Genomic DNA, 27,611 nt, shown 5'->3' with positions numbered 1-27,611 from the left:
GGTTATTTGGACATGCAGTAGTATGGAGTGATTTGGACTATTTAAATGAAATGCATCATAATGCAACCAAAATTTAATGGATAAATGCAAACACAAAATACAGGTCATGCCTACAGACCTGTGGCATGGGTGTCAACTGGAAAGCAGTAACTGCAGGAGTAGTTAGGGTTTCTGGTGTCAAAGGAAAACAAATGAATTCCTACTGTGAAAGTGTTAAGAAAGTGGTCAAGACCTTTGGGTGAATAAGGAGAGACCTAGCAACAGAAAGTAAGAGTGTGATATCACCTGCACATTCAGCACTATGGAGATTGATAGTATAATATTTAGCATCAATACCCACACTTCTTCAGGAAACAATGAAAAAGGGAGGAGGAAACAGAAAAGACGAATCGGCAGATGAGAGGGCTGGAAAAAATCCTTTGCTGTGAGAGACTGCAGAGCACAATTGATTTTGTGGGTGAAAAAAGGACAAAGTGGCTTAAATCCCATGCAGAAGTGTCTTCATAAAAAGGTACTACTGCAAACCAGAGGGCTCTTTCCTCCAGCAGAGGAAAAAAAGTGGTTTCTTTATCAGAACCACGGCTGGAAGCAGAAGCTGTACACCTCCAACATGTGAAGGAAGGAAGGCAGACAGTTTTGCCCATAGAGGCGATCAGTTATTGGAACTAACCGCTCCATGAACTAGAAGCCACTCCACATCTTTATGTTTGTGGTTTACTGCCAGGTGCCTTTGTAGAAGGGATGCTTTCACCAACTACAGCTGCAGAATGGTAACTGTGTAAAATACAGTGCCCTGAAATACAAAGATCATGTTATTTGATTAAATCATCTTTTTATCCTTAAATTCTACAAAGCATATTGGCAACAGGAATATCCAGATGTGTTTACTGGAGGGGAGGTACCGATTTTAAGGTCAGAAGCTTTTTTAGGGTAGATATTAAGATGAGATTTCCATGCAGAACAGCTTTTCAAAATGCTGCTTCCTACAACCACATTTCACACACAACAGAAATAATTTCAGAAGATGGTGTTTGTTGACGGTTTCTTGGTTGGTTGTTGGTTGATTTTTAGTAGTGATTTGAGAAGTGTTTATTATGATTTCATCTTTAAAACAGCTATAAGTACACAGATGCTGGAGACAGAGAAATTAGCATATAAAATGCATTTTCAAAATGAGTTATAAAAATTATCTGAGTTAGGTTTTCTTCTCATAAAAAAGTCCCAAGCTCACATCTGATATATTGTATTCTCATTATTATCAGTACATGGTGTTCCTCTCAGCAGAACACTGTGGGGAATCTTTTTTTCCCAGTAAGAGTAACCACGGTCCATGTGAAGCCACTGACATTGCTATCACAGGATGTCATCACTTGTCCCTTGCTTTGCCCAGCTTCAAAAAGGGGCAGCTTGAAGCTGTTGTTGGCTTTGGGCCAGAATAACACAGTGGTGGAGAAAATAAGAGGAGATTCATGATTTGTTGGGAAAAGAAGGGGATATTTCTCTGCAAAGTTGATTTAAGAAAGTGGCCATCTGCTTCCAGCTACTCAGAAGTTTGGAATTTAGCCTGCGGAGTGTGTATTCCTGGGCAGAGGGCAGGAGAGGAGTTTAATGAAAATAGACTTCTTTTTTTCTGTTCCTTGTGGTCTTGGTGGATAAATGACATTTCATATGAGGGAGAATGAATTCTTTGTCAGCAAGGACTCGTTGATTGGGAACTTGTAGCAAATGCTCATTTTGTACCACTCCAGACATGAAGAACTAGAAAATGCAGTAATAAAGTATTGTTCTCTGGTACATTTTAATCCATGGCCTTACAAGCTACTGCTATAAAAATAGATATAAGGCTACACTGGTAGAAATAACAAAACTCTGACAGAATACTACATAGATCCTCACATTCTTTTCATATGAGAAGTGAATTAAAAATTGAGTCAGCTGGCTGGGCTCTCACTTGAGAACAGAGGGCATGTAGTCTGTGTTAATTTGTTAAATTCTAGAGTAAATATTCTGTTCTTCCAGATATACACTGGTGTAATCATATAATTGAAAAACTATATTAAAAATGTTTCCTTCCATATAAGTTGCCCAAGGATCATTAAAACCTCATGGCACTGAGTAACACACAAAATGTAAAACCTTAGCGAAAATCCAAGTGAAACTGGTATTTCAGAGACAGCTGGCATGACCTTCAGCTCTAGCTGAATCGTCTAGCTGAAATTCATGACTGACTGCTCGTAAGTTCAGAAATCCCCAAATCACTATTTTATTTTGTTTTGTTTTGTTTTTTCATTTTTGTTTGTTTGTTTGTTGTTTGTTTGTTTTCGTTTTTGTTTTTTTGAAGTTAGGTAAGAGTAGAAATAACAGACCCGACCTGGAATAATAACGTGTTATATACATGACCAACATGGTGAACAGTATTACCAACAACAGATCTGTACCATGGAAAATTTATAATACACCTCCCAGAGGGAAGATGTCAGCAAAGCAGGGATGCTGCCAGCCCAGTTCCACAACTGGTTTGGGCCCAGAGAAGCAGGTCCCGTGCTAGCGAGGCTCTCTCCCCAAGTTCCCACCATCTTGTTGGTTAGTATTAACCCCAGTCTGATTCACTGACCAAACACCTGTGTGGTCATAAGGAAGGAAGGGGAGGAAACGAGCAAATAAAGTGAGCAGGGAAGGGAGGAGAGGATGGAATCACCTTATTTGACAGCAGCACTCCTTTTAATAGGTTTCAAGTGCTCACAGAAGTGCAATGAGACTATCACTCTGGGCTTTGAAAGAGAATTTAAGACTAGGTGAAACTGTTTCCAAATTATCCTGCTTGCAGACTTAGAAAAATTAACAATGGTGATAATACCATTAGCAATTAGATTGAGTGCTTTGAGGCCCACACTTGAAAAATAAACTCAGTCTCCTCAGTTGTCTGCAATTCTGACAGTGTACTCCGCTTTTCTCTTGTAGATACAAAAAAACTGTGAGAAAGCCCACCTGCATGTTCTGTCAGACAGTATACAACTAGCAGTGTTTGAAAGGAGAATGTGAAAAGAAGCAGGCTGCTGTAACCACATAGGCAGAGCTGGGTCTTCTTTCTCTCATCTATGTCATGAATGGTAATTCATGGCATGCCACTTGACAACCTCCTGAGCCTCCTGTTCAAATGCATTACTGGAATAGCTTAGTTCTACCCGTCCCTGGCACTGCCTTAGACAAAACCCTGGCCCCTGCTGAATGCCATGCCAGGCTTCTCCTCACGTCATCCTTTGGAGGTGCTCGTTGTCAGTGTCATGATCGCCTCTCAGTACTGACACCAGGGAATGCCAGGAGGTGGCAGTTGCTGATAGCCTGACTTGTCCCCTACAGCTGAGACATCACAGAAGTTGTGGTGTCTCAGTTATGCATGAGTTCATCTGAATCTGAACTTCACCTGTCTCTTTATCTCCTCACTCCTGCAGTCTCCAGTTCCCTGTCTCCCTTCCCTGCTGCACAGCCTTTCTCTGCAGTGCAGTCTTCAGAATAATTTTTCTTTCCTCTGTTCATCTTTTGTTTCAATCCCTGCTTTGCTTGCTTTTTCAAGGGAAACAGTTTTTCAGCTTCTGGTTTTCACCTCTCCTGTGAAGACAGGCTGAGGGAGCTGGGGATGTTTGGCCTGCAGAAGAGCAGGTCCCAGGGAGACCTTACAGTGGCCTTCCAGTACCTAAAGGGGCCTACAGGATAGCTGGGGAGGGAATCTTTGTCAGGGGGTATAGTGATAGGACAAGGGTTAATGGCTTTAAACTAAAAGAGGGAAGATTCAGATGAGATATTCAGAGGAAATTCTTTACTATGAGGGCAGTGAGACCCTGGCACAGGTTGCCCAGAGAAGCTGTGGCTGACCCATCCCTGGAGGTGCTCAAGGCCAGGCTGGATGGGGCTTTGGGCAACCTGGTGTGGTGGGAGGTGTCCCTGACCATGGCAGGGGGTTGGAAATGGGTGGGCTTTAAGGTCCCTTCCAACCCAAACTATCCTGTGGTTCTGTGATTCCCCACCTCAGCCTTCTCTCCCCAATCTCTCTCTCCATATCCCTGTGGTGTTGTCTTCAGTATTCTTGGTTCTCACTTCTAAATGTTGTCTTCTTCAGCTTTCTCCTAGTTTCCTATGTTTACTGCCATAACCACTAATGATGTCCTACCAACCTATTTCCAGAGCTGACAGTCCTCTTGAAAACAAACAAACAAACAAACAAACAAACAAAAAAAAACCAACAACAACAAAAACCTTTCTCTTTAGGTCCTCTGTGCTATCTTTTCCAGGTCTTGTCCTCAGACTGTTTTCTATTCAGCTTAAGTTAAATATTTGCTTGACATATTTCTCGTGGTATGCTTCTCAGCAGGCATTTTCAGTGTTTCATAAAAGATGGATAATACACAGTTCACTTAAGGATTCTCCTGCTCAGTGACACACATAGTAGTGTTACTACCATTATCTCCCTTCAGATACAGTAAATGTAACAGAAATTTTTCTCAATACTTTTGCTCTGTTTTTTGTTCTCTTGTCTTACTCCATGAATCTCCACCTCCACAGCAAACTGTGCTTGCCAAGTGAACGAATTAAGGATTTCACTGTGGAAATCCAGGGAAAGCACTACGTATCTCCTAGGAAGGGCAGCCAACCTCCATGAAGCAGGGAGCCATCAGTTCCTAAGAGTTAAGAACCCAAAGCTGCTTATATATGTTTCTCATCCTAGAAAAAGATGATTGCCACAGCACCAGCAGCAAAGAAATGCTGTCTCTACACAGCACTACGTAATCTGAAGGTCTTGCTTGCCACATGCAAATAAAAAGCAGATAATGGAGTTAGTAGAGTAGCAATCTGGTGTGAAAATTTGGCTTTTGGGGTTTGATATTTTGGCCTCACTGTGTTACTTAAACTCCCATAAGCATAACAGAGATAGCAACAGTGGTAAAAATTACCCTAAAACTGAAACTTGAAGTGCCTGGTGACCAGAGTTATTATCCAAATGTTCAGCTTCCCCAACAGCTGCTACATCTGACTGCTTTTACCTCCTGTCCTCTTCTTGTGTGTGCCTCCTCTACATTATGTTGGCATCCTGCAGTGCCACTTCTGGGACCTAGGGTAGAGGGACAAGAGGGTGAGGAAAGGGTCAGGCACAGATCCTTGCTTGTTCTCCCCAGCACTCTGCTCCTTGTTTGTGTTGTCCCCTAAGGTTTCCAGGGAATTTGGAATCATATCCATTTGCTATCCACTGAATTTGGAGTGATTTGAATCTTTACATTACAGTGCCCAGTAGAACAAGGGTCTGCCTCTAGCTAAAGCCTCTGGCCCCTGCCATAACATGAGCAGTGCATGTTAATTATAAAGATAACCATGTTGCTAATTAGAGGAACACTGAGAAGGTGTACCTGCTTGCCTGGAGCTGTTGTTGTGGCAGTGTCACAGGCTGTGTGCTAATGTGACTGCATGTTTGGAAAGTTATGTTTGCAATTAAGATTTTCATTGCCTGTGTCACTGTTTGCACCCATGGTGCACATCATTATAGGCTGCCTACAGACTTTTTATGTACTTTATTTAATGTTCTGTCTCGCATGTAAAGACTTGTAACAAAGACCAGTCCCTGTCAAACACCTCATCAATCTCAGCTGTGTTTTTTGGCCAGAAGAAAGCTGAGTGTAGGGCAGAGATGCCTTTGGCAGTGGAGGAGGCTGGTTGACTATGCTTAGGCATTGGGATGGGACTGGGAGCCCTGGGGTTTAATCCTTCCAGTGATAGAATTTCCCTCCATGATGCTGGCAAATCGCCCTGGCAATGCTGTGAGAGCCCCCTTTGCTTTGTACATGTGGGAACTGGGAGGATGAATTTACTCATATGTGCTGGGCTTCTCAGCATGAAAATAAATACAGAGTACACACAAAACTAAATATAAAATTTGTTCATATGCACAGTTCTGTAGGCTCTCTTATTGTTATGTGTATAGACTTCATAGCAAAAAAAAATAAAAAAATAAAAGGATACATTCACATTTATTTATAACTATATGTAGAGTTCTGTGTTATTTATATAAGTACATATGTACAGGAACATATACATACACAAAGTTAGGGGGTACATGTATTGTAGGTTTACAGTCAATTCTCCACAATATCTTTAAGTATCCTACGTTAGGTATGTGCCTGTGTGCATTGCAGTATTATGCCAAGCCTCTGAATCATCAGTTATTTAAACACAGGAAAAAGGATTCTCGACTGCCCCTTGCCCATGTTCATGGCTGCTCAAGGGACATCAGAACATGATGACAAGGTCTGCTGGTAGAGTGGGAGCCTATTCTTTTGAAGGAAGTGGTAGAAGTGAACAGGGTGTCATGTCAGAGACAGGTTCAGTCACAATCCATCATCTGAACCCACCTCCTGAGTGCCAGATCCAAGGCCATGAAGTCAGACTCTCCAGTTGGCCTCCTGGGAGTTTCACATCCCTCCTTCATCTTGGTGAAGGTATACTTTGAAGTACTTGGTGGAATGGGACATGTAATATCCAGCTGGCTATGCTCTCACTGGAGAATTCAACCTGACCTTTTGCCAATTAAATCAATTTATTTGATAAATATGCTTTAAAAAAAATAGAATATATACTATAGAACATGTTGAAAGAGAGTAGGAAAAAATATATTGTGTGTATGTATACTATTTATGTGTTCAATGTATTATCGTTATTTAAAATACAAGACATATACACAGAACTCACAGTAACAGCTTTCAAATTTTCTGATTATAGTTAAGTATCTCATTGTTAGAAGAAGTCTACAGATTAGTTTGTGAATGGAGAAAAGGAAAAAAAATATAAAAAGGATGAAGAAGAAGAAAATGAATTGATTTGAACCTGATCTTGGAAGGAACTGGGGTCTACTTCTGACTAGGATAGAAAATTCATAGTAATAAATTATCTCACAGGATTTCCATTGTTTATTTTCTGTTGGGTATAAAACAAGCAGGCTCTTTACTGATGTTTTATAGTAGTCATTTGGTAACTAATCTTGGGCTAAACAGCTAATCTTCAGATTTAAATCTCTGTTGAGACGATATTTTAAGGCATTGGGGACTGGAAACATTTAGAACTCTGATTAAGTGATTTATTGCTTATTGTCTACTTAATAGAGCCTATGGACTGATATATAAAGACCATTATGGAATTTAAATGAATATGTGCTCCATTTGGGGATCTTAGTAAATTATACAAAAATAGCTAATTAAACCCTACCTCTTCCAATTTAATTTGGATAGCTGCAAAATACTGGAATTGGTTGAACAGTAAATAGGAATTGTATTATGCCTGTTTTAGAGGAAAGCATTGATTCTGTTAGTGTAGAAAAAAATATATACTCATGGGACCTTTTTACAATTAAAATAGGTTATTTATAGCCAAGGAGCTCCCCTGGGCCACTTAAGAAAATGTAGATGTCCTCCTTGGGCTTTAATTACCCAGGAGCTTTACCCTGTGAGATGCTAACTACATTTTTTGTTTCCACTGAAGTCAGTAAGTGTTGGATTACTCACTGCCTTGTAAAACATATCCCATTAAGTAACTTGTTGAGTGCTACTGTTTTGATATTGTCAAATGTAATTTTAACATCCCCATTGCTAATTCTATAGATCACAAGGAACACCTCTCTTTGCAGAGTTTATCTGAATTTTCATAGAATCATAGAATCATCTAGGTTGGAAAAGACCTTCCAGATCATCAAATCCTACCATCAGCCTGACCTACTAGGTCCCGTCACTAAACCAGGTCCCTTAGTGCCACAATTTCTGTTTCCAATGAGCAATCAGAGCAATAGTTTATATGTAAGGTGGGTTTTAACTAACAGCCTAGGTTTCCCTGGGCCCTGTTTGTCTCTGTCTTATCCACAGACCTCTCCTTACTTGTTCTAGGTCATCAAATACAGCCCCTTCCCATTGTGGACAAACAAGTTCAATAATCTCTTCCCTAAAATGATAAATTTTAGATTAAAAATAGTTATCTTTTCCTCTGTACCTGAAGGAAGACATCTTCAGAACCTTTTGTAGCTCAAAGACCTGTATTTCCAAGTTCACATCCTTTTATTCTTATTTACATGTGCTTTGACCTTAAAGTACTTCTCCATCTCCTCATGTTCACCTCCATGGTGTGTTTGTAGAAAACGATCGTATTTAAGCTTTAGCACTGTTTTCTTAGGCAGAAGCAGATAGTGTACTTGGCTCCCCACCGTGGTACAAGCTGTATGTTTCCCAGGTCAGACGTGATAGCCCCAAAACTTGTGTGATCAAGGCTGTGTTTAGTCCTAGATGACCTCTCACTGGGGCTTTCCATAAAGCATTTAAACTTCCCTCTTCTCTCTTTCCTACAGCCTATGCTTATATTCTCTTTATTAAGAGCTGTATCATAGACATAGTTCGCAGTCATCCTATGACTGAATAAGCAGCACAGTCCTTTCCTTTTGCTGTTATTTCCAGCTGATAAGTCTCCATCTTCCATTCAAAATTCCTGTTAATTTTGCCTAATATTATGACCTTGGACTTCATGGTGTTTTATTTTTCTTCTTGTGTCCGTTACCCTCACCCTAAATATCATCCAGCTTGACAAGCATGGTGTTTTGACTCTCCCCTTGACAGATACATACTATTATTTTGCTGTGGTAGTTAAATGGCTTCCAGTCGGGATTTAGACTGAAAAAGATCCAAATCACAGACATGGAAAAAAAAAAAAAAAAAAAAGTTCCTACAGTGAGGATGAAATGATTTCACTCTATGGAAAGTCTCTTTTTACCTCTACTCTGTAGCTGTTCAGTAGCCAGCCAAATTAATTTCCATGTGCTGTAAAGAAAAATTAGATCTTGGACATTGAGTGAGTTTTAAAATTTATTTTTCACATTTACTTTTCCATGATGTTCTGAAACTTCATTTAAAGCCCTGGCTAAGCCAAGGAAAAGCAGAAATGAGAAACTAAAGCAAACTGGGAAGTTACCTGAGCACTTAAATGTGATTTAATGCAAGGTTTCACTGGACATTCTTGCTATTAGTTCCTACTATTTTCCTGATCACTTCATGTATCACCAGTCACAGTAGAAAAAAAAATAAGCAAAAAATGCCCACCCAGCGAGGCAATGATGTGAGTCATGGTAGCGTTGCAGCCTTGACATAAGAAGACAGAGCTGCTTCATTCTCTAAATCATAGGATCATTAAGGTTGGACAAGACCTCCAGGATTATCTTGCCCAACCACCCCCCTACCACCAATGTCACCACTAACCCATGTCCCCAAGCACCATGTCCAACCTCTCCTTGAACACCCCCAGGGACAGTGACTCCACCACCTCCCTGGGCAACCCGTCCCAGTGCCTGGCTGCTCTTTCTGAGCAGAAATGTCTCCTCATTGCCAACCTGAACCTCCCCTGGCACAGCTTGAGGCCATTCCCTCTGGTCCTGTCACTGGTTATCTGTGAGAAGAGGCCGACCCCAGCTCCCCACAGCTTCCTTTCAGGCAGTTGCAGAGAGCAATGAGGTCTCCCCTGAGCCTCATCTTCCCCAGACCAAACACCCCCAGCTCCCTCAGCCACTCCTCATAGGACTTGTGCTCCAGGCCCCCCACCAGCCCCATAGCCCTGCTCTGGACACGCTCCAGGCCATCGCTGCCCAGCCTCAGTGTTTCTGTCCCACTTATGCAACCGATCGCGAATATCCACGTTTTCCCTGGGGGAGGAAATAAGTAGATAGATAAGTAAATAAATCAAATAAATAAATAAATAAATCAAATAAATAAATAAATAAATAAATAAATAAATAAATAAGCCCCTGAGCGTTACAAAACTCGCCGCGCTCATTGCAGAGGGCTGTGCCGTGCTCTTGCAGTCCCCGGCAGCGCCGCAGAGCTCCGGCGGGCAGCGGCCGTCCTCGGGATTTAAATCAGCGCCTGAGGGACGAGTCCGTGCTTCGGGGGCGGGTGTGGGGTGGGGATATGGGGTCGCAGGGGACGGGCACGGAGCTCGGCGAGCCGCGGGCGGCGGAGGCAGAGCCGGGCGGGATGCGCCGAGCCCCGGGGGCGTCTGGCTGGGGTGCGGAGCAGGAGGGAGATCGGCATGAGGAAGACCCGCCTTTCGCCGGGAGCCCGGGCTCCCCGTCGGACCGCAGCGCTGCCAACTTGCCCGATCTTCCCCAAATCGCCTCCCCCGGCCCTGCCCGCGGGCCCCGCAGCGCTCCCGGGGCGCCCCCAAAGCCGGAGCATCGCCCCCAAGCCGGGGGACGGCTCCTGTCGCCATGGGCCACTGCTGCTCCGCCGGCTTTCCCTGCTCCCGGGGCCAGGACGGGACGGTAACCGTGTCCTCTTCTTCCCCTTGAGGGGTCGGTGGGGAGGGGGCGATGCTCGCCCTAAAGGGGGCTGCGGGGTTTGGGGGCAGCGCCTGGCCCCGCGCTCCCAGGGGAGGCTCGGGGGGGATGGCGCAGAGAGGAGGGTTGGGTGAGGATGGGTCCTGCCGGTTGGGTTTTTGTTTTGGGGGGCTTTTCGGCCGGTTTTCATAAGCCTGTGGAGCACGAGTGAGGAAAGAAACTTGCCGAGTTTGGGTTTGAAGCCTCTGGTTTACCTCTCTGCTGCTCCTCCTTTCTGGCGTGTTGGAAATCCCATCCAGAAGTGAAAAGGGGGGGAAAAGTGCATGTTTTCGTACTCCGTTTCTTATTTATGAGGCTAAACCAAGCAAATTCCCAGGCATCAAACGGGTCGGGTAGCAAACGTCAGCACGGAGGTAAGGGCATAGCTACAGGTAGCAGGAGAGCAGCCTGTGCGGGAGCACAACACCAGCACACAGCTTTCAGGTGATTTTTCTGGGCATTTGCCTGGCTTTTAAGTGCCAACAGAAGACGGAGAGAATGAGCATATGCATTTAATTTGCTTAATAGAAAATATTTTGGCAGAAACACATCCCGGTGCAGTATATTTCCTTAGAGTTTGGCTTTTGAAAGTATTCACATACGCAGTCTAATTAAAGGCTGACATTGTCTCCTGCTTACCTAATAACGTGTTTAGCTTGGGATATGCTGTTAACCAGGTTAGGGAAAAGGTATGGCTTAATATAAAACTTGTTAGAGTACAGTCACTGGGGGATATGGAGGTGATCAGCTCTGCCTGTAAGGTTTAACGAAAGTAAATTATGGGGGAAGATTACCCGATACCTTGCATGATTGAAACAGCACCTTTTTTGGAAGGAAGGCAGCAGATCAGAGTGAACATCAGCCTCAATGTAAGCCAGTTATTGCTGCTACAAGTATCATCTGAGATATTTATTGATACAAGAGAATTCCCAATGTATATGCTTTTCTTCCCATTGATAATGGACAGCCTGTCCCCAGGGAACTCTAAATAAAGCACAGCAGTGACTAAGCAACACCTACAGGTCAGTCTTTTTTTTTTTTTTTTAATATTTTGAAAGTGCTGGATACACAGAAGTCATTCTGAAGGAGCAGTTTTAATAACAAGTGCCAGAGAGCATCTGCATGCAGTTCATTTTCTAGGTGGCACTGTAGGGAAGTAGGAAATGTTTGTGGACATACTGTGCATATATTTGGACCTACAATAAAGCACACTGCAAGTGTGTTAGCAGGGAGGAGAAGTGTGTTGATTTGGAGATGTCATCCCAAGCTACTGTGTAAACTTCCTAGCAGCAGGTCAGCTTCCTACCTGGGTTGGGGCGATCCTCTGATCCTCCCAGCCTAACCTGTGCCATTTGTGAAATAGACCTACTATTGCTTACCTATTGTTAAAAAGTATGTGGAGGTTTAATTAATTAGCATTTCTAATGAATTAGTATCTCTCGGGCAGTTTTCAGGGGAAACTCAAAGGCAAAGCTCAGCTCTGCTTTCCTATCCCACAGTTATCCCTGGTCCAAAGCAAAACCTCGACCTTGCTGATGTCTCCTTAATATCTCCTGATGCCTCCTGTCTAGCTGTTGTTGGGGCTCCATGCAACTAAAGGGTTCCTCGCTACTTTCCTTTTAACTCGATTGGGACAGCACCAGCACCTTGCACATCCTCAGGCATCCTTTACAAAATGATCGTCCCAGTTCCCTCAACTATCCCTAAATCCTGCATGTTTTCTTCTGAATTATGCTGCTAAATTATGGCCACTGTCACCTAATTGGACAAATTCCTCCTCCCTGCCTACCTGCCAGTTTTCCTGGAGCAGCTTGGATGCCTCACCAATGGAAGTCCTAGCTCAGTCTGTCCCCAGGGAGTTTTGAATTGAATCAAGAACACACAAGCACCACCTTCAGTGCCTGTTTTATTTGCTGAAATACAGTCCATTGCTTAGTCTTTCACAGGAGAAATATTGGGAGGTCTGTATGCTTTAAAGCTTATGATAGAAAAAAGAGTTGTTACTGAGGGTTTTATTCAACCAAGCATTACTTTAAGCACAGAGCAAACACACCATTCTACCTGTTCTGTTCTATTTTTCTTGCTGGCTGAGGAGCTGGGACATATTCCAGACACAAGACTTAACCGCTGTGTTATAGAGTGAAATATGAGGAATAAGTTTTTCTTCATCTCCATCATGAGCGTGATTTTATTTTATGAAAAGTATTTCAGTGTCAGAGTCATTTCTTGGGATGCAGCCAATGGAAGACCTTTCTCATAGGTCTTCCAAGCAATAATTAAATCCATCATTCATTAAAAGTACCCCAAAAATAAAAGCAGCATTTTGCTTTGTGCAAAAATCAGTCTTTCACATTTTTAGGGAAAAAAATCCTGAGTCAGATCACGTCAATATTTTCTTGCCTGCCATTTAACTGCTGCAGTGAAAAAATTAATATTTGCACAAACTTCTGAGAGTGTCTGTGGCCTTTTCAGCCATTGGAAACAGGTGTGTCATTAGAGTGGTAGCTAAGACTTTTTAAACCTAAGTTGGATTTGGCCCTCAGTCGCTCTGAGAGGCTCGGCTCCTACTTTGGAGCTCTGTAGAGATGCCGAGCCTGTTAGGCACAAAGCTCATGGGAGGACAGAAAGGGTCCTACCTTTTCTGCCTTCTCTTTCAAATACTCTCTTGGGAGAGATATTAGTGAAGATTGATTAATTGAATGGGATAGCCCATTAATTTTGTTTCTTGCACATTTGTTTTGTCAGACTTTACCTTGCGTGCTCGTGAATTTCCTAATTGATTTGATGTTTTGACAGCGGACCCCTGTGAATCTCTGCATTGGACCTGATAGCTTTTCCTTTTCACATCAGATCCCATTTTGCTCTACTGTAACATTTGGTTTCCTAAGCACTGGCATTCCCAGTTCCCTGGCTGTACTGGGGCACTGTGCAGAGTCCCACTGATGATAACAAGGAGAGGCTTTTTCATTTCCTATTAGCATTGCGTTGACACTGGTCCCAGGAACACGTGTGGTACAAACTGATCACTTTGCAGTGATAAAGCAGGTTATAATACCAGAAAATGTCAAGGATTTGTAAGTGTACATCCAGGAAACCACGAGGCTGATAAAAAGATTAGCCAAAACTACACCTTGCCTCTCGAGATAGCACCAGGGACAGCCCAAGCATCTGTCCCAGTGGGGTTCTGTCCATGCTTGAGGATGAGTTATGGGACGGCATCTTAAAGCTGGCACCATGGTGACTCTCCACTCTCTGAAGAGCATCCTCAAGGGAAGGACAAACCTTATCTAAGATAATATAAAAAAAAAAAGAGTCTGTAGCATTTCTTATGTGGGATCAAAATTTAAACAACTTTTTTTTTTTAACTAGGATGTGTTTTGTTGTTGTTGTTGTTGTTGTTTTGTTTTTAGCTTACTTTTTGTTTTCTCCATGTAAATACAATAATAGCAATCCCATTGAGTTCTGCTCATCTGTAGGTGCTGGCAATGATTTATTCGGGGCTCCCTTGCCCTAAATTGTTTTAAATTCTGGGAGCTGGTAACCTGAGTGGATGCTTCCCATCTGCAAGTCCTATATGCAGTACATCCCCGTGCACATGCCTTCAAGGGCACCCGTCCTGGCAGTCTGTCAAGAACACTTCCTAAAATGACTTCAGTGAGCTAACCAGACCGCATGGGCAGATGCAGTGATATTCTCCAAAAGGGGAAACATTATCTCTGCAAGACTGCTGTTTTAGGAGTCTGTGCGAGGGGCTACGATTTTTAACATACCAGGCTATTTTTAGCTGGATCTTTTTATTTCTTTGTGGCTTTTTTTTTTTACTACAGGAATAAATAAATAAATAATAAAAACCACTGCATTTTATTCTGAGCCTAATGCAGTCTGGAGAATCTGCAGTCCTGGCACACGATGCCCTGTGCATTAGTCAGCAGTGTATGGAGCTGCTTGGAGAAGCCCAGTGCTGCTCGTCTGGCTTCTTCTCATACCTGAGTAAGAAAGACATCCACGTAGCCAGGTGCTCCTCGGGCACCCAGGACTCTCTGGTCAGCTCTGCTGATTGTTTGGTTTACAGTAAAATTTTCTGGAGAGTTGAGGTCCTTGGAACTGGCAGAAATCATCCCAAAAAGGACACTGTGTAAGGGATTACCTTGAATTCCAGATTACAATTTCCTGGTATTACCAAAACCAAAGCAGTTCTGTGTTTCTTTTAACAGCATTAAAGTTAAATGCAGGAAAAATAAAGAGAAACATTAGGCTCTTAAAACTTTTTTTCTCGCTTTCATTAGATTATTATTGGTCTTGTTTGCTTATTACTGAAAGATTTACTTCCTAGGAGTCGATTTAATTCCATTTGCTACTACACTGCCTTGTCTCTTGAATGTGATTTTTCTGTGATGCCCTTTAAAGATTCTCAGTCTTTTCTAACCTGGGACATGTTTATAGCAGCCTGATCTAGTTTTCCTAATTGCCAGGGACATGGCCAGCAGGATGGTTTCCTTTGTCTTCTTCCTAACAGGAGTCAGGATACTTTCTGACTTCAAGTGCCTTTACTCTTGGATCAGTAAACTGGGATTTACTGCATTAAACTAAACTCCTATAGATTTTCCTGAGGCTTTTCTTTGTCAGTTTGCACAGAACTCATGAGATATCTACTGCCAAAGTCCTTGCATGTTGGTAATAAAACATTAGTATTGTTAATGTAATTATGTTTTATTTTTCTTTTGTCCAGCTCATGTTTTAATTTGTTAAGTATTCAGATCTCTTTTGAGACAGGTCAAGGAAAGGAACTCCCGTCCTTTCCAGACAATAAAATACCAGAAGTAAATGTGGAAATAGGCATGAGCATCAGGCCATTAGTGGTGTCCATATGTGTAGGGCATGCCCAGCATGTCTTGAATGGTGTAAGCACCGTAATCTGCTCTGCAAATTCAACTGCATGAGCATATTTCTGTGTTATTGTATTGCTATGGTAAATACAGTCACAAGTAGATGGAAGATCTAACAGAGCTACTAATACCATCTTGTACACACAGTCCAACCATGAATGGTTCACAGACTGAATGAATGCAAATGTCTTTTTAGACACGTAGCAGTAATTAGTGTATTCTGTGCTGTCATGTGCACATCGGCTCGTGTATTCATCCAGAACAAAGGTATTTGTGGCTAATGAGTGGCGGCTCCTAAGCTTGATTTAAAAAATGGATGAGTTCATTATAATCCTCCCTACCCGCCCCGCCACCTCAGAAGAAATGTGAGGAATCGATCTAATCTGCTTTGCTGAATGAACATGTGAAAGTGCTTACCTGGGGTATACCTGGGGACTATATATATTTTTCTCTCTTTTCTTCCTTAAACAGAAAGAAAATGCCCTTGTGAAAATAAACAATTTAGGAGTGGAGATTGCAAAGATCAGGGATGAAGTTGGTAAGTAGCACAAGCCAAGTAACAATAAAAGCATAAGTAACAATAAAAGTGAGAAAACACAGCGTGATGAGAAGGGGGAGCTTGGGACCGCTGCGCACTGTGACTGGGGATGCACCGCTTGTGTTCATGTGTTTCGTAGTCCAGTTACAAACCAAAGGACAGCAAGCTCAAAATTTGAGTATTAAAATCTCTGAAGCCTCTGGCGTGTTGAAAGACAGCAAATGCAATGTGTCACATTCAGTGTGTGTATTCCCTGTGTCTCCACATGTGCCACATTTCTGTTTGGTTTCTGATCAAGGCAGGAGAGACAGAGATAGGGTAAAGACATCACAACTCTTGGAAGAGGAGGTGAGCTATTGTGCTGGGTTCAGCCAAAAAAAAAAATGAGTTGTTTTTGGCTGAAATCTCCCAAGAACAGGTAAGATGTTGGGGTCATCTACCCCACGGCAAATGGAGAGGAGGCAGGACACCTGGAGGGAGGATGGGCAGGGCAGGGGACACCTCAAGTACAAGGTGCGACCACCACTGGATCTCTGAGCAGGACCTCTCAGGTTTCCCTGCCTGTGAGACCCAGGCGCTGGGTCAGGCACTGAGCAGGGATTGTGTCGTGTGGCAGGAGGCTGGCTTGACTAGCACAGAGCAGTTCAGGCCAGCCCCATGCAGGGGGGACATGGCTGTAGATCCTTCCTGGCAGGCAGGGCTATGCTTTGCCTTTGCTTTGCCCATCACAAGCCACCACAGAAGAGGCACAGCCCTTTTCTGATGCTCCACAGCTTATGCTGTGGAGATATGTATGGGCTTCCTCACTGGTCCTGTGGGGATGTGTGCTGGAGAGGAGCCGTCTGTGTCCACCTCCTCCTGAACAAACCACCACTCCAGGAGACAGTGAGATGTTGAGCAGAGGTGAGCGGGATGGCTGGTGAGCCATCAGAGGTAGTCATCTCCGCACAACCCTGAGACACAAGATGCACAGATAGAAGGAATCATGGAATTCATAGAATCAGAGGATAGTTTGGGTTGGAAGGGACCATAAAGCCCACCCAGCTCCAACCCCCTGCCATGGGCAGGGACACCTCCCACCACACCAAGTTGCCCAAAGGCCCATCTAGCCTGGCCTTGAGCACCTCCAGGGATGGGGCACCCACAGCTTCTCTGGGCAGCCTGTGCCAGGGCCTCACCAGCCTCAGAGTAAAGAATTTCCTCCTAATATCTAACCTAAACTTACCCCCTTTTAGTTTAAAACCATTCCTCTTTGTCCCACCACTCCACTCCCTGACGAAGAGTCCCTCCCCAGCTTTCTTGCAGCCCCCTTTAGGTACTGGAAGGCTGCTGTAAGGTCTCCCCAAAGCCTTCTTTTCTCCAGGCTGAACAACCCCAACACCCTCAGCCTGTCTTTGTACCATGGAATGGGGGAGTACATGTTTTAGGCAAGCAGAAACCTTGCACAGATTCAGTCCAGGGGAGGTTTGAGGCAGCATTGTGGTATCATAGTTTTACCTTTTCTTCTATTTTTCAGAATACTTGTTTAAAAGTTCTCAGGTCTTTTTTGGGTAGTTTTAATTGGTTATTTTCACTGCAATGAAGTTGTGGTTCTGACTTGTCTCAGTCACTTTGATAAGCAGTCTCTCGTTCATTTAAAGTTAATCAGCCCAGATGAACAGCAAGGGCGTTGGTTAGAAATTCCGGATTTCTCATGTGTATGTTCACCATGTAAGATTCACAGATGTAAATGTCTGGATGAATCAGTAAAATTAGGCTTGACTAGACAGGGTTGGCACTGGTGGTTGGTCCAATGTTTAGTTGTTTAGACAATAGCTCTAATTAAGAAATATTATTTAAGGGCTGAATGTGCCTTGTCTTGAAAGCACATAGTGTCTCATGGCTTCAACAGAAACTGATCGCAGGGTTCCGGTGCACAAAGCAATGAAACCATGAGATATAATCCACTGTTCAGAAAAATCAGAGTGCATTTTTAAAGAAATTTTGTTTGGTAGATAAAATCACTGCTTAAGTAATAATAGTGATGGAGCTTGTGTATGAGGATCCATCTCACCTGACTTCAGATAGGGCAAAGTTGGATGTGTGCTGTAAGTTGGTCCTCAAGGTTCCCCATAAAGTTAATGAAGAGAGAAGAACTGAGAGTGATCCATCTCTGTCAGGTTAATGTCCAGGAGTGTCTCTCTAATCACAATTATTCACCTAATTTCAAACATTTGCATATGAGCTAAGTGTCAAAGCCCATTTTAGGCGTCAGACGCTGAGGTCACATATGGGTGACCAGTGCTGTTTGAGACACCCCAAGGAATCTCAGACATCCACATGTGTAAAACACAGCCTATAGAGACCTGTACCCTTCTGGACCCAGGCAAGGTATTTAGGTTCAGATAACACCATCCACCTTTACCTCTAACACAGCTGTAAAGTAACACACCTCATCTGAAACCAGCACGCAGTGAAATAAGAAAGTGCTCCTCCCTTCTCAGCCCAGGGAGGAATGTGTGCGTCTACGGCTATATAAACACTGAGGGACTTGTTATTTTATGCAATAAGATTTCCTCACGTATTTTGCTAGAAATAACAAGGCTAGAAAAACACTACAAGCAATTGTTCTATACTCTAGATGCCCATCTTTATAAATTATAAATATAAGTACTTTTCAGCTGCAGCACTGAGACTTCTGGAATAAAGAGGTTTTGAACACCTTCTGTTTCCCCTCAAACTAATGGAAATTAAATGCCAGAATTACGTGTTCCTTTGCTGTCAGACAAATGACATGTGAAGTGAGTGGAGAAAGGTCTGGAGATGCATAAATGCCTGGATGAATGGAAGACGATCAGACGCTGAGTTTAAAACCTGTACTCTCTGAATCTGCAAGAGTTTGAAAGCCTGTGCACCAGCTCCCTCTGGATGTGCCTCCTGATCAGAAGAGACAGCCTGAGCGAGGGCTCTGTGATTTGTTGTGACCCTGTGGCTAAGGGTCAGAAGTAAGAATACAGCCTGCATGGTTTGCTATCACTTTCGGATGAAGAGCCCATTTCTCATGTCAGAAGTAGCCGGTCCCGGTACACATGACATCAGCCCCCCAGTTCCCATGGGGCTTACCCTGTGGAAGGCAAAGAGGCTGGGCTGCAGCTCAGGCTGGCTTTGTGCAGGAGGATCAGTCCATTAGTGACATCTCCCTTTCCCTCACCTTCCCAGCCTGGCCTGAAATGGGTTTTGCTCATCTGTTGTGCAGTGTAATGAGGCAGGGAAACGACCAGCTCGGGGAGCAGGGAGGCAATGGCAGCTGCTCTCTCGTGTAACCCAGCACGGCTGCAATCCTGGGAAATGCCATTTTCTGTTAGAGTCATTTCCAGCGTGTAAGCAGCAATTGAAATACCTACAGAGAAGGAAAAAGAAAACCAGGCTGTTAACTCTTCTCAACAGCAGCTGATAGCAGTTGCATCCTGCTTGTCTTGTGCCTTTTCTTCCACGCTGGTATTGAATAGATACAACTTTTCTTACTGATTTTTTTCTTCCACGAAAGGAACTCAGTTTTACAGTATCCGTATCCAGATGTCTGAAAGCAAAATTCACCATTTTCCAGCAAAATTAGAAGAACTTCTGTTCAGGCCTCAGTTTGATTCAGTCTGATTAAAAGCTGGCTCCGGCATGGCAGGCTCTCCCATGCCATTATCTGCTCCCAAGACAGATAAGAGAGGCACAGACCTTGTGTTTGTCTGCATGAGTGTCTCCCTCTGCTCCTCCTGTCCCAGCAGACCCAGGGGACCATCTCCTGTCTAAGAGGGTTCAGTCTTTCCACCTCATGCACAAGGTCTAGATCTGGGAGACAGTGGTAGGGAACATTCCTTATGGTTAAAGGTGTTTTATACACAGCATCGGGCAAATTTCCTGGGATTTTGCCTCATTACCTGTCTCTGTTAGCATTTTGGGGTAAATGACACACCGACACACTTTTCCCACTTTGCTCTTCCGTTTTGCTTCTACATCAGGGTTTGATTTGCAAGGCGTGAACACTTTTGTGTTTCAGGTTACGCAAAGCGTTTCAGGTTCTGGAAAGCATTTCAGATTGACTTTCTTTTGGTTGGAACATGCCACTTCATTGCCTGCCCTCCCTGTGCACTGGGTAATCTCATTAGAGAGGCTGCAGAGAGACAGGTTTCATTACAGCTCCAATTTAAAGCCTGAGTAAGTTTCAATTATTCTGAATCCAGAACTGCAAGCTTTACCCTTTGTCCTCCAGCTCCATGGTAGCTTTGCACACCAAGGAAAACTGCTAACGCAAAAGAAAGAGAGAGGGTGTACAGCTAAAATCCAAATGGCCAAGGGACAGGCCATTTCAGCTAATAACTATATACATTACAGCTGTTCCAGTTCAGGTATGAGGCAGGTGGGAAAGATTTCTACATACCATTGCTGCTGTGCTAAGCTCAGTGGTTCAGCCTCACTTCTCTCCCTTTCTATAAGGAGTAGGGGGAGCCTGACAGGGGCACAGCATCCATTTTATTGCTCCGGAAAATGTCAGGGTCAGAACAGGACCACATCAGTGATATCTGTCTAGACATACTGAAGAAGTTTGAGTGTTTCCAGCCACTAAGTGGGGAAGCAGAGCTGAAAACAAGATGAAAAATAGCTGTGTGGGAAAGGGGATGGTTAGCTTGGGTGCCCAAAGTAGCTTGCATGGATACAGCTAATATGAGCTGTGGTCGCGGTAGTATGCAACTTAGACAAATGGTTGTTATCCTGTAAAAGTGACCTTAATCATAGAATATCCTGAGTTGGAATGGACCTAAGAGTACCATTGAGTCCAACTCCTGGCTCCACACAGGACCACCCAAAATCCAACCACGTGTCTGAGAGCACTGTCCAAATGCTTCTTGAACTCTTGAATGCTTCTTGGAGCCTGTCCCAGTGCCCGAGCACCCTCTGGGTGCAGACCCTTTCCCTAACCCCCAGCCTGACCCTCCCCTGTCCCAGCTCCATGCCGTTCCCTCGGGTCCTGTCGCTGTCCCCAGAGAGCAGAGCTCAGCGCCTGCCCCTCCGCTCCCCTCGTGAGGGAGCTGCAGGCCGCCATGAGGCCTCCCCTCAGCCTGCTCTGCTCGGGGCTGAGCAAACCAAGGGACCTCAGCCGCTCCTCATACATCTTCCCCTCTGGACCCTTCATCACCATTGCAACCCTCTTTGGACACTCCCTAATAGTTTTATGCCATTTTTATACTGCGGTGCCCAAAACTACACATAGTACTCGAGGTGAGGCTGCGCCATTGCAGAGTAAAGCTTAGTCTGATGCCATAGAAAGGGGGTGACAGCATATTTGAAAGCTTAACATTTTGCTAAACCAGCTACAGGTCTAAATCAGAAAAAAAAAAAAAAAAAAAAAAAAAAAAAAAAAAAGGTCTAGGAGTGCTATTTAAAACATGTCTTTATCCCTAGTGTTGTTCTGAATGTTATGGTTATTATTATTTTAATCACTTCTTACCTGTTGGATCTTTGCAAATGAGCAGACTTGCTCTCTAAATGCAGTCCATCTGACCTTGCTCAACTGGTATCAAGCCTTCTGTATCTGAATTGATTACAACCATTCAGTGGCAAAGTAAGAAGCTGAGGAGCACTCTGTAGGACTGCTATCCTGGGACTCAGAGAACGATATAGGGGAGGGAAAAAATGGGGAAACAGACTGAACATGCCTGGCATGATGGGACTGTTGGAGTTGCACCTCCTGAAACAAGTTATAGATGCTCTTGTGAGTTTAGAGACATGGCCACTGGGTTAGCTCAAGAGTAAAACATTCACACTTTCTAATTGCCTTTCCAGGGTGCTCTCTGATTCCATGGAGCACACAAGATAGCGGTTTGAATATAACAATGTTTACAAGTGTGCATTAATGGTTTTAAGAGGTTCTCAATGGAGCTGGTGTAAGAGGAGGGCCTATGGGGTGAGAAACTTATAACACATGGAAAATGGGATGCATGCGATACATCTTTCAGTCAAGTGACCAATGATATTCCCCAGATAATGTGCACAAAATGCTCCAAGAACCCAGGGATTTTCTGCTTCCCAGAATGTCAATGCACATGGGGCCATGGCCAAGGCCATGTCTTGAGAGGATGAGATAAGGAAAATCTTGTACCACAGATGAAAGGCTTTGTGTCAAGTGATTGTCTCACATGACATTTCTGGCATCCAAGACAAAGTAGAAGCCCCAGAGACTTGATTTACAAACCCAAGACTGTGCTGGCCAGGAGAGCACATCCCTGCAGAGGGATGGAAGTCCATGGAGTTCCCTGCTTTTTATGATTATCATTATTACTTGTAACCAGATCCCAGCTTTGCAAGGGATTTTGAAGGACTCTGCCAGTGCCTCTGTTTAAATAAATGCTTGTGTGTATGTGTGTTGGAGGGAGGGAGGCAGAGAAGGGTCTGTGGGAGACAGAGACGGATCTGTGAGAGCCTGTTTATGGCTGGTGCACCACTGTGCTCAGCGCTGCACAGAGCTGGTGCCACCACTCACTGACTGTATGATCTGGTGTCCTCAGCCCTCAACACAGCAAGATGGAAGAAACTACAGAGCGAGAAGGAGGAGCTGGAGAGGCGCTTCGAGGAGGAGGCGAGGAAGCTTCGCTGGCAGCAGCGGGAGGAGCTGCAGGTGCTGGAGCAGCGGCTGCGGGAGGAGTACAGCGCCAAGATGGAGAGCCTGCAGGAGCAGCACAGGCTGCAGCTGGAGCAGGTCAAGTCCCAGCATCAGCACCAGGTCAGTGCCAACCTGTCTGCTGTTGAAAAGCAGACCATGCCAGTACTGAGTTCAGGTAATGAAATTCACTGCCAATCTCAACTCGAAGATATTGGTACCAAGCTGATGACTAGAAGAGTATATTCTAGTCATATAATCTTTTCTGCATTTCCTCCTTATTGGTATTTTTATTGGTATTTTTAATGGTATTTCAACATAGTAACATGTTACATTGCCATATCTTTTCTTTCCATGCTTCTGTATATTTTACAGCTAACACAAATATTAAGACTAGCTCTGTTCCCCACACATACTTGCTCCCCATTCCACTTGTTTTAGTTGATTCATATGAAACCAATGGTTGAACAAGAGTCTGCTATATGCAGAGGTAAGGCCAGAAGAGCCCTGCCCCTTGTTATTTCAAATACAGGTAGTGGTATAGTGAAGTGGTGGGACCCATGTAACACATAGCCTAAATATCAAGCAGGTGAGGCATTCCAGGTATCAAAATTTCTACTCCAATATTAAATCTAATGCCATAGATGGTACACACCAAGCATTTCTTCCTGCTTTGCTTCCTATGTGTAGGAAGCTCCCACATACAGCTACTTTAATTGTATTTTTACTAGGAGAAGGCTTTATGTCCACACGTTCTGTGGGCACAGGGTGGCTTCAGTGTGCATTTTGGAGCCAAGGCTCCATGGCTGCTGCTCTCACCCTGTCCATGACCAAGGAGCGCAGACAGCAGGCGCAGAGCACAGGCATGCTCCATGCTGTTCCCCCCACCAAGGGTGGTGACAGGCCTTGCTCTGGGCTTGGAAGCAAACCATCTGCATCAGAGGAGCATGTGCCCAAGCTAATTTAGTGGGTTTAAGAGGTAGAGGCTGGTGCACCACTGTGCTGCTGTAGCTGAAGCTCCTCCAAGAACCAGAAGAAGGGGCTACCCTGCACTGAGCTCAGTGGAGGGGAAAGCATCAATCTGGAGCACAGCAGAGACTGCAACCCAGGGCCTTTAAGCTCAAGCATTTGTTAAAAAGGGAGATGACACCATTTACTCCCTGTACTTGATGTACTGTAAAACTCCTGGGATGGGAGCACAAATAGAAACTGAGATGATGACAGTTTTATGTCACTGGTGCCGTGGCTGCCTGGTGCTAGATTTACTGCCTAATGCCAATGGTACAGCAGGGCTGGGCACAGCACAGTCACACAGACACACAGACAGACACACAGACAGACACAGACAGACACACAGCATCCCAGCCCGTGTCCCTGCTGCCCCAGGTGCCACCATGATGGCAGAGGGGACAGGAGCACTGCGTGCAGCTGGGCTCTGTGCAGCAGAGCTGTGTTACAGCCTCCTTTGTAGCTTTCCCTCACAAAGGAGCTGTCAGCAAAACCTCCTCTCCTCAGAGTTCCCACCCCAAGATGCTGGCTGGGTTCTTCTTTGTTTGCTCTGCCATCAATGGACTTGTAATCTTTGACAGCTGATTCCAGCAAATGTCTTTTTCTGAGGGTGTTTCTTCTTTCTCCTGTGTAAGTATTTGGGTTGATTCCTCTGTGGGGGAGACTGAAGCACTCTCTGGATTTTATCCATTTTAATTGCTGTGCCTGTTAGTTGCTATTGATTTGCAGAGCTTGTAGACTGCAACACAAAGGCTTTGTGTAACTGGGCTCTTCTGTCCTGGACGAACTGCCTTTTTCTGTTAGTGCATTGATTTTTAAAGATGTGTAAGAAGATGCTTTAAAATAGTTCCTTGTGCCCTAAACGAGAGTTTTCAAAATCTTTCTTTATAAGTGTGTAGCATCTGTGCTGAGCCATGTCTCTTGATTCTCATTTCAGTTTATGAAGGATGGTTTTCTTGCAAACCCCTCAAATTTTCTTCTTTAGTTTCTGGTATGAAGGAGGAGTGGTGTTCCCATAAGATTCATCTTTTTTTTTGTCCCTTCACTGTGTCAGCGTGCCTGTTGGTCTTTCCAGAGATACTAGCTCTAGCTGCAAGACTTGCCCCTCCTGGCTCGTGAGGCATTAGCATTTATGAATTAAATTGTTCTGCAAGTTAATTTTTTGCCTCTGCTCCTCTTTGAAGTGCTCCTGCAGGCTCCAGGACCAAAAGGATGGATGGTGATTTTTTTTTTCCCCTCAGGCTGATCATTGTAAGTGTGGGATACACAAGTCACAGCAGGACTTGTCTATCAGTATGCTCATTTTTCTAATCTTCCCATCTATTTTGGTCCTATTAATCACCACACTGAAGCAATGGAATCACATTTTTCCCTCTGAGGGGTAAATGTTGTCCCTCCTCCAGTCCTTTGGTTAGCTCCACAACTCTTTGTTCCCAGAATTACAGGAGATAATGCAAACATTTCTCTCCACTGCTTTGAAACCACTGTTGTGGATACCCTGCTATCTCTGTCTTTTCAACCCATGGTTCCTCCAGCATCTCATGATGAGTTTTAATATTTTTTTCCTCCTAATTCATACTCAGCTGTACACCTCTGTCTGGTTGGAAAGGTTGACAGGGCTGGTTGGAAAGCTGCTCACCTGCAGCACTTCTTGGCCTTGATGCCCTTGAAGAGGTTAAGAAGAATTCTGCTAGCCTAGTAACCACATTGCCTGAGAAATAAGGATCCCTAACAGCTGCAGACCAGAGGGTTTGTAATCCGTGGTTCTTCATCCCCTGCTCCACTCACAGAGCTGACCCTCTGGAGAGGAGAAGCCCCTGGCTCTGAGCATAACAAAAAACACACAATGCTGCTCGAGGGACAAGAGTCCTTCCGTACTGATCACTGACCAGGTGTGCCAATGCATCCTGATACTTCTCTGTCCTCCTTGCAACTGAGGGCAAAATTGGAAACATAAATCTGTGCTCCTGGATGGCCAGTATTTCTCACTCGAGCTGCTCAGCTCAAACTGTCTTGTTGCCCTCACTATTGAACTTCTCCCACGAAAGCCACCTCTTGGTTTAAGTTTATTAATCCTTAAAAATCCCAGCTAAATTTCTTTCTATAGCCAGGAGACGTTGTGACACAGTGTTTCATTGAGTTGATCAAGCCTACAGAGTGAGTTAGTGGCAGAGCTGGAGTGAGATGCAAGGGATCTGCTTCTAGGTGCCAAGCAGACTGTTTGCTATGAAAAACTGCAGGCAGGGGGTCACGCTGGAAGATTAAAGGAGTCATTTGGTATGGGAGTATAAAACACACAGAAGACAGAAAAATCCCTGGAGTCCATTTGAAAACTGGAACCTATTTAATTGGCCTTATAGATAAATAACCTGCCAAGGATGGTGGCAGAGAAAGGAGACCCCTTCACCTTCTGAGGGCATCAGAGCTGAGCATAATTGTTCCTATGGGGTGCTGCTGAGCTGAGGAGCAATTAGTGCACGAAAAAAGACTTAAGCAAGGGCAAGGTGAAGAGCGTGGCAAGGCTCATGAGGCATGCAGACATCCTAAATGAGTATGTTGTGCTTGGGGAGAAGTCAAGTGAGAGTTCATATCCCGTCAGCATCCCGTTGAGTGATCTAACCACTCCTTGCCCTGCTCTTCCATGCAACAGCTCGGCAAGATGAGCCCCACCTTGTTTTGTGAACTCCACCACCGAGTTGTCTCCCATGGTATTCTGAAAATGAGTTTGTTTCATTTTAAATCTCATGTTCAGTGCCTGTTTTTCATTCTAAGAGAATGCCTTCTCCAATCTGATTGGAAATGGTGCTTCTGTTGGGTAATCCAACACACGTGTTTGACGGTTAAATACAGGGAAATAATTTATTCCAGTCAAGATGCGCTTGGCTGAGTGTCTACCATTATTTAACATAACAGTGGACCAAAAAAAAAGCTGTCTAAAGTGGAGTGGCTTTGCAATAAACAGCTGTTTCTTTGTAAAAGTAGAACAGCTTGACTCTCTGCATTGCCAGATATCACAGATAATGCCTTCAGTATCGAGAATAAGACCACTGCGATTACAAAACCTGGAAAAGCAAATCTGGTCATCAATGGGTAGCTCTCAGAAACTGCTCTGGAGGTTACCTGAAACCCCAAGGAAATGGAGGTGAACTTCAAGGCTTTCCTGAAGTCATTCCCCTCTTTTCAGAGCTGGCAGTCCCATTTTGTTTCCTCTTGGACAGCTGCTGACCCCCTGTGAGTGTGGGGTCTTCCTCACACACTCAGAATTTAAAGTCCTTGGTCTTGTATTTGTATTTGTCTGTTATCACCTCTGTTCTTTCAAAAATATGAGCATGTGCAATTTGAGGAGAGGACTTGAAAAAATAAAAGCACACTTCCATGAGCCACTTCATTTGCCTTTGTGGGTGTTGAACCATGGGCTTAACCTAGATCTCAGCCTCTGACTGCATTTTCTTAAGTGAGACTAATCATAACATCATAACTAGGGATCTCGCTCTGCCTTTAGCCAAGCCCTGTAACAAACAGCATCATGGAGAAGTCCCAAACCCATCGGAACACAGGAGCACAGGCTGCCCACAGCCCTCTGGCAACTGCATCCCCTGCTCCTGTGATGCTTGAGGTACGGTGTGCGGCAGTCTGTGGTGGCAGGACCACTTTCTGGCCTCAGTAGAGATCAGAAAAAGCTTTCTGATCTCACTGGCATCCAGGTTACTTCCACACCAACCTGAAAACTCTCATGCCTGGATTGAAAAAGGTGCTGTCACATCTTTCATCTGTTTATTGGACATGGACTCAAAATCCATGCTTCGGGAGGATGTTGTAATTTAGGTCCTGATGGCTTAGTGGGATGCTCGTTTTGCAGTAAAAGGATGATAGATTGCGATTCATTTTATACACTCACTGACGATAATTTCAATGTTTCTTTAGACATAAATATTTTACAACTATAAATAATTCATAGGCACTTTCCATGGAAGTTAATTCACAACCTTGCCATAAAATTCATCGCAGCAGAGAGCCGCAAAGACAAAACCAAGATTCCTCAGAACCAAGCAAGTTTATCTGACCATCAGAGGGAGTCAGGTTATGAATATCATTTAGGTTAATGGATGGATCAGATTTTTCAACATTTTTCCTTTTTTCACTTAAGGGCATTTTATACCTTGT

The 27,611-nt window shown here is 44.1% G+C and overlaps 1 protein-coding gene across 1 annotated transcript in view; it reads left to right on the top strand.

The window, feature by feature from the left end:
- The window catches only part of MTUS2 (microtubule associated scaffold protein 2), a 292,552-nt gene that overhangs the window by 255,876 nt on the left and 9,065 nt on the right, over window positions 1-27,611 (top strand). Inside the window, exon 10 of the mRNA XM_032208295.1 lies at window positions 22,348-22,562. Within this exon, the coding sequence (XP_032064186.1) occupies window positions 22,348-22,562 (215 nt within the window). The remainder of the gene's footprint in view (window positions 1-22,347; window positions 22,563-27,611) is intronic.

The sequence above is a fragment of the Aythya fuligula genome, chromosome 1 (assembly GCF_009819795.1).
Source record: "Aythya fuligula isolate bAytFul2 chromosome 1, bAytFul2.pri, whole genome shotgun sequence".
Classification (NCBI taxonomy): Eukaryota; Metazoa; Chordata; class Aves; order Anseriformes; family Anatidae; genus Aythya; species Aythya fuligula.
The sequence above is the reverse complement of the archived record's forward strand: the minus strand, read 5'-3'. Positions and strand labels throughout refer to the sequence as shown.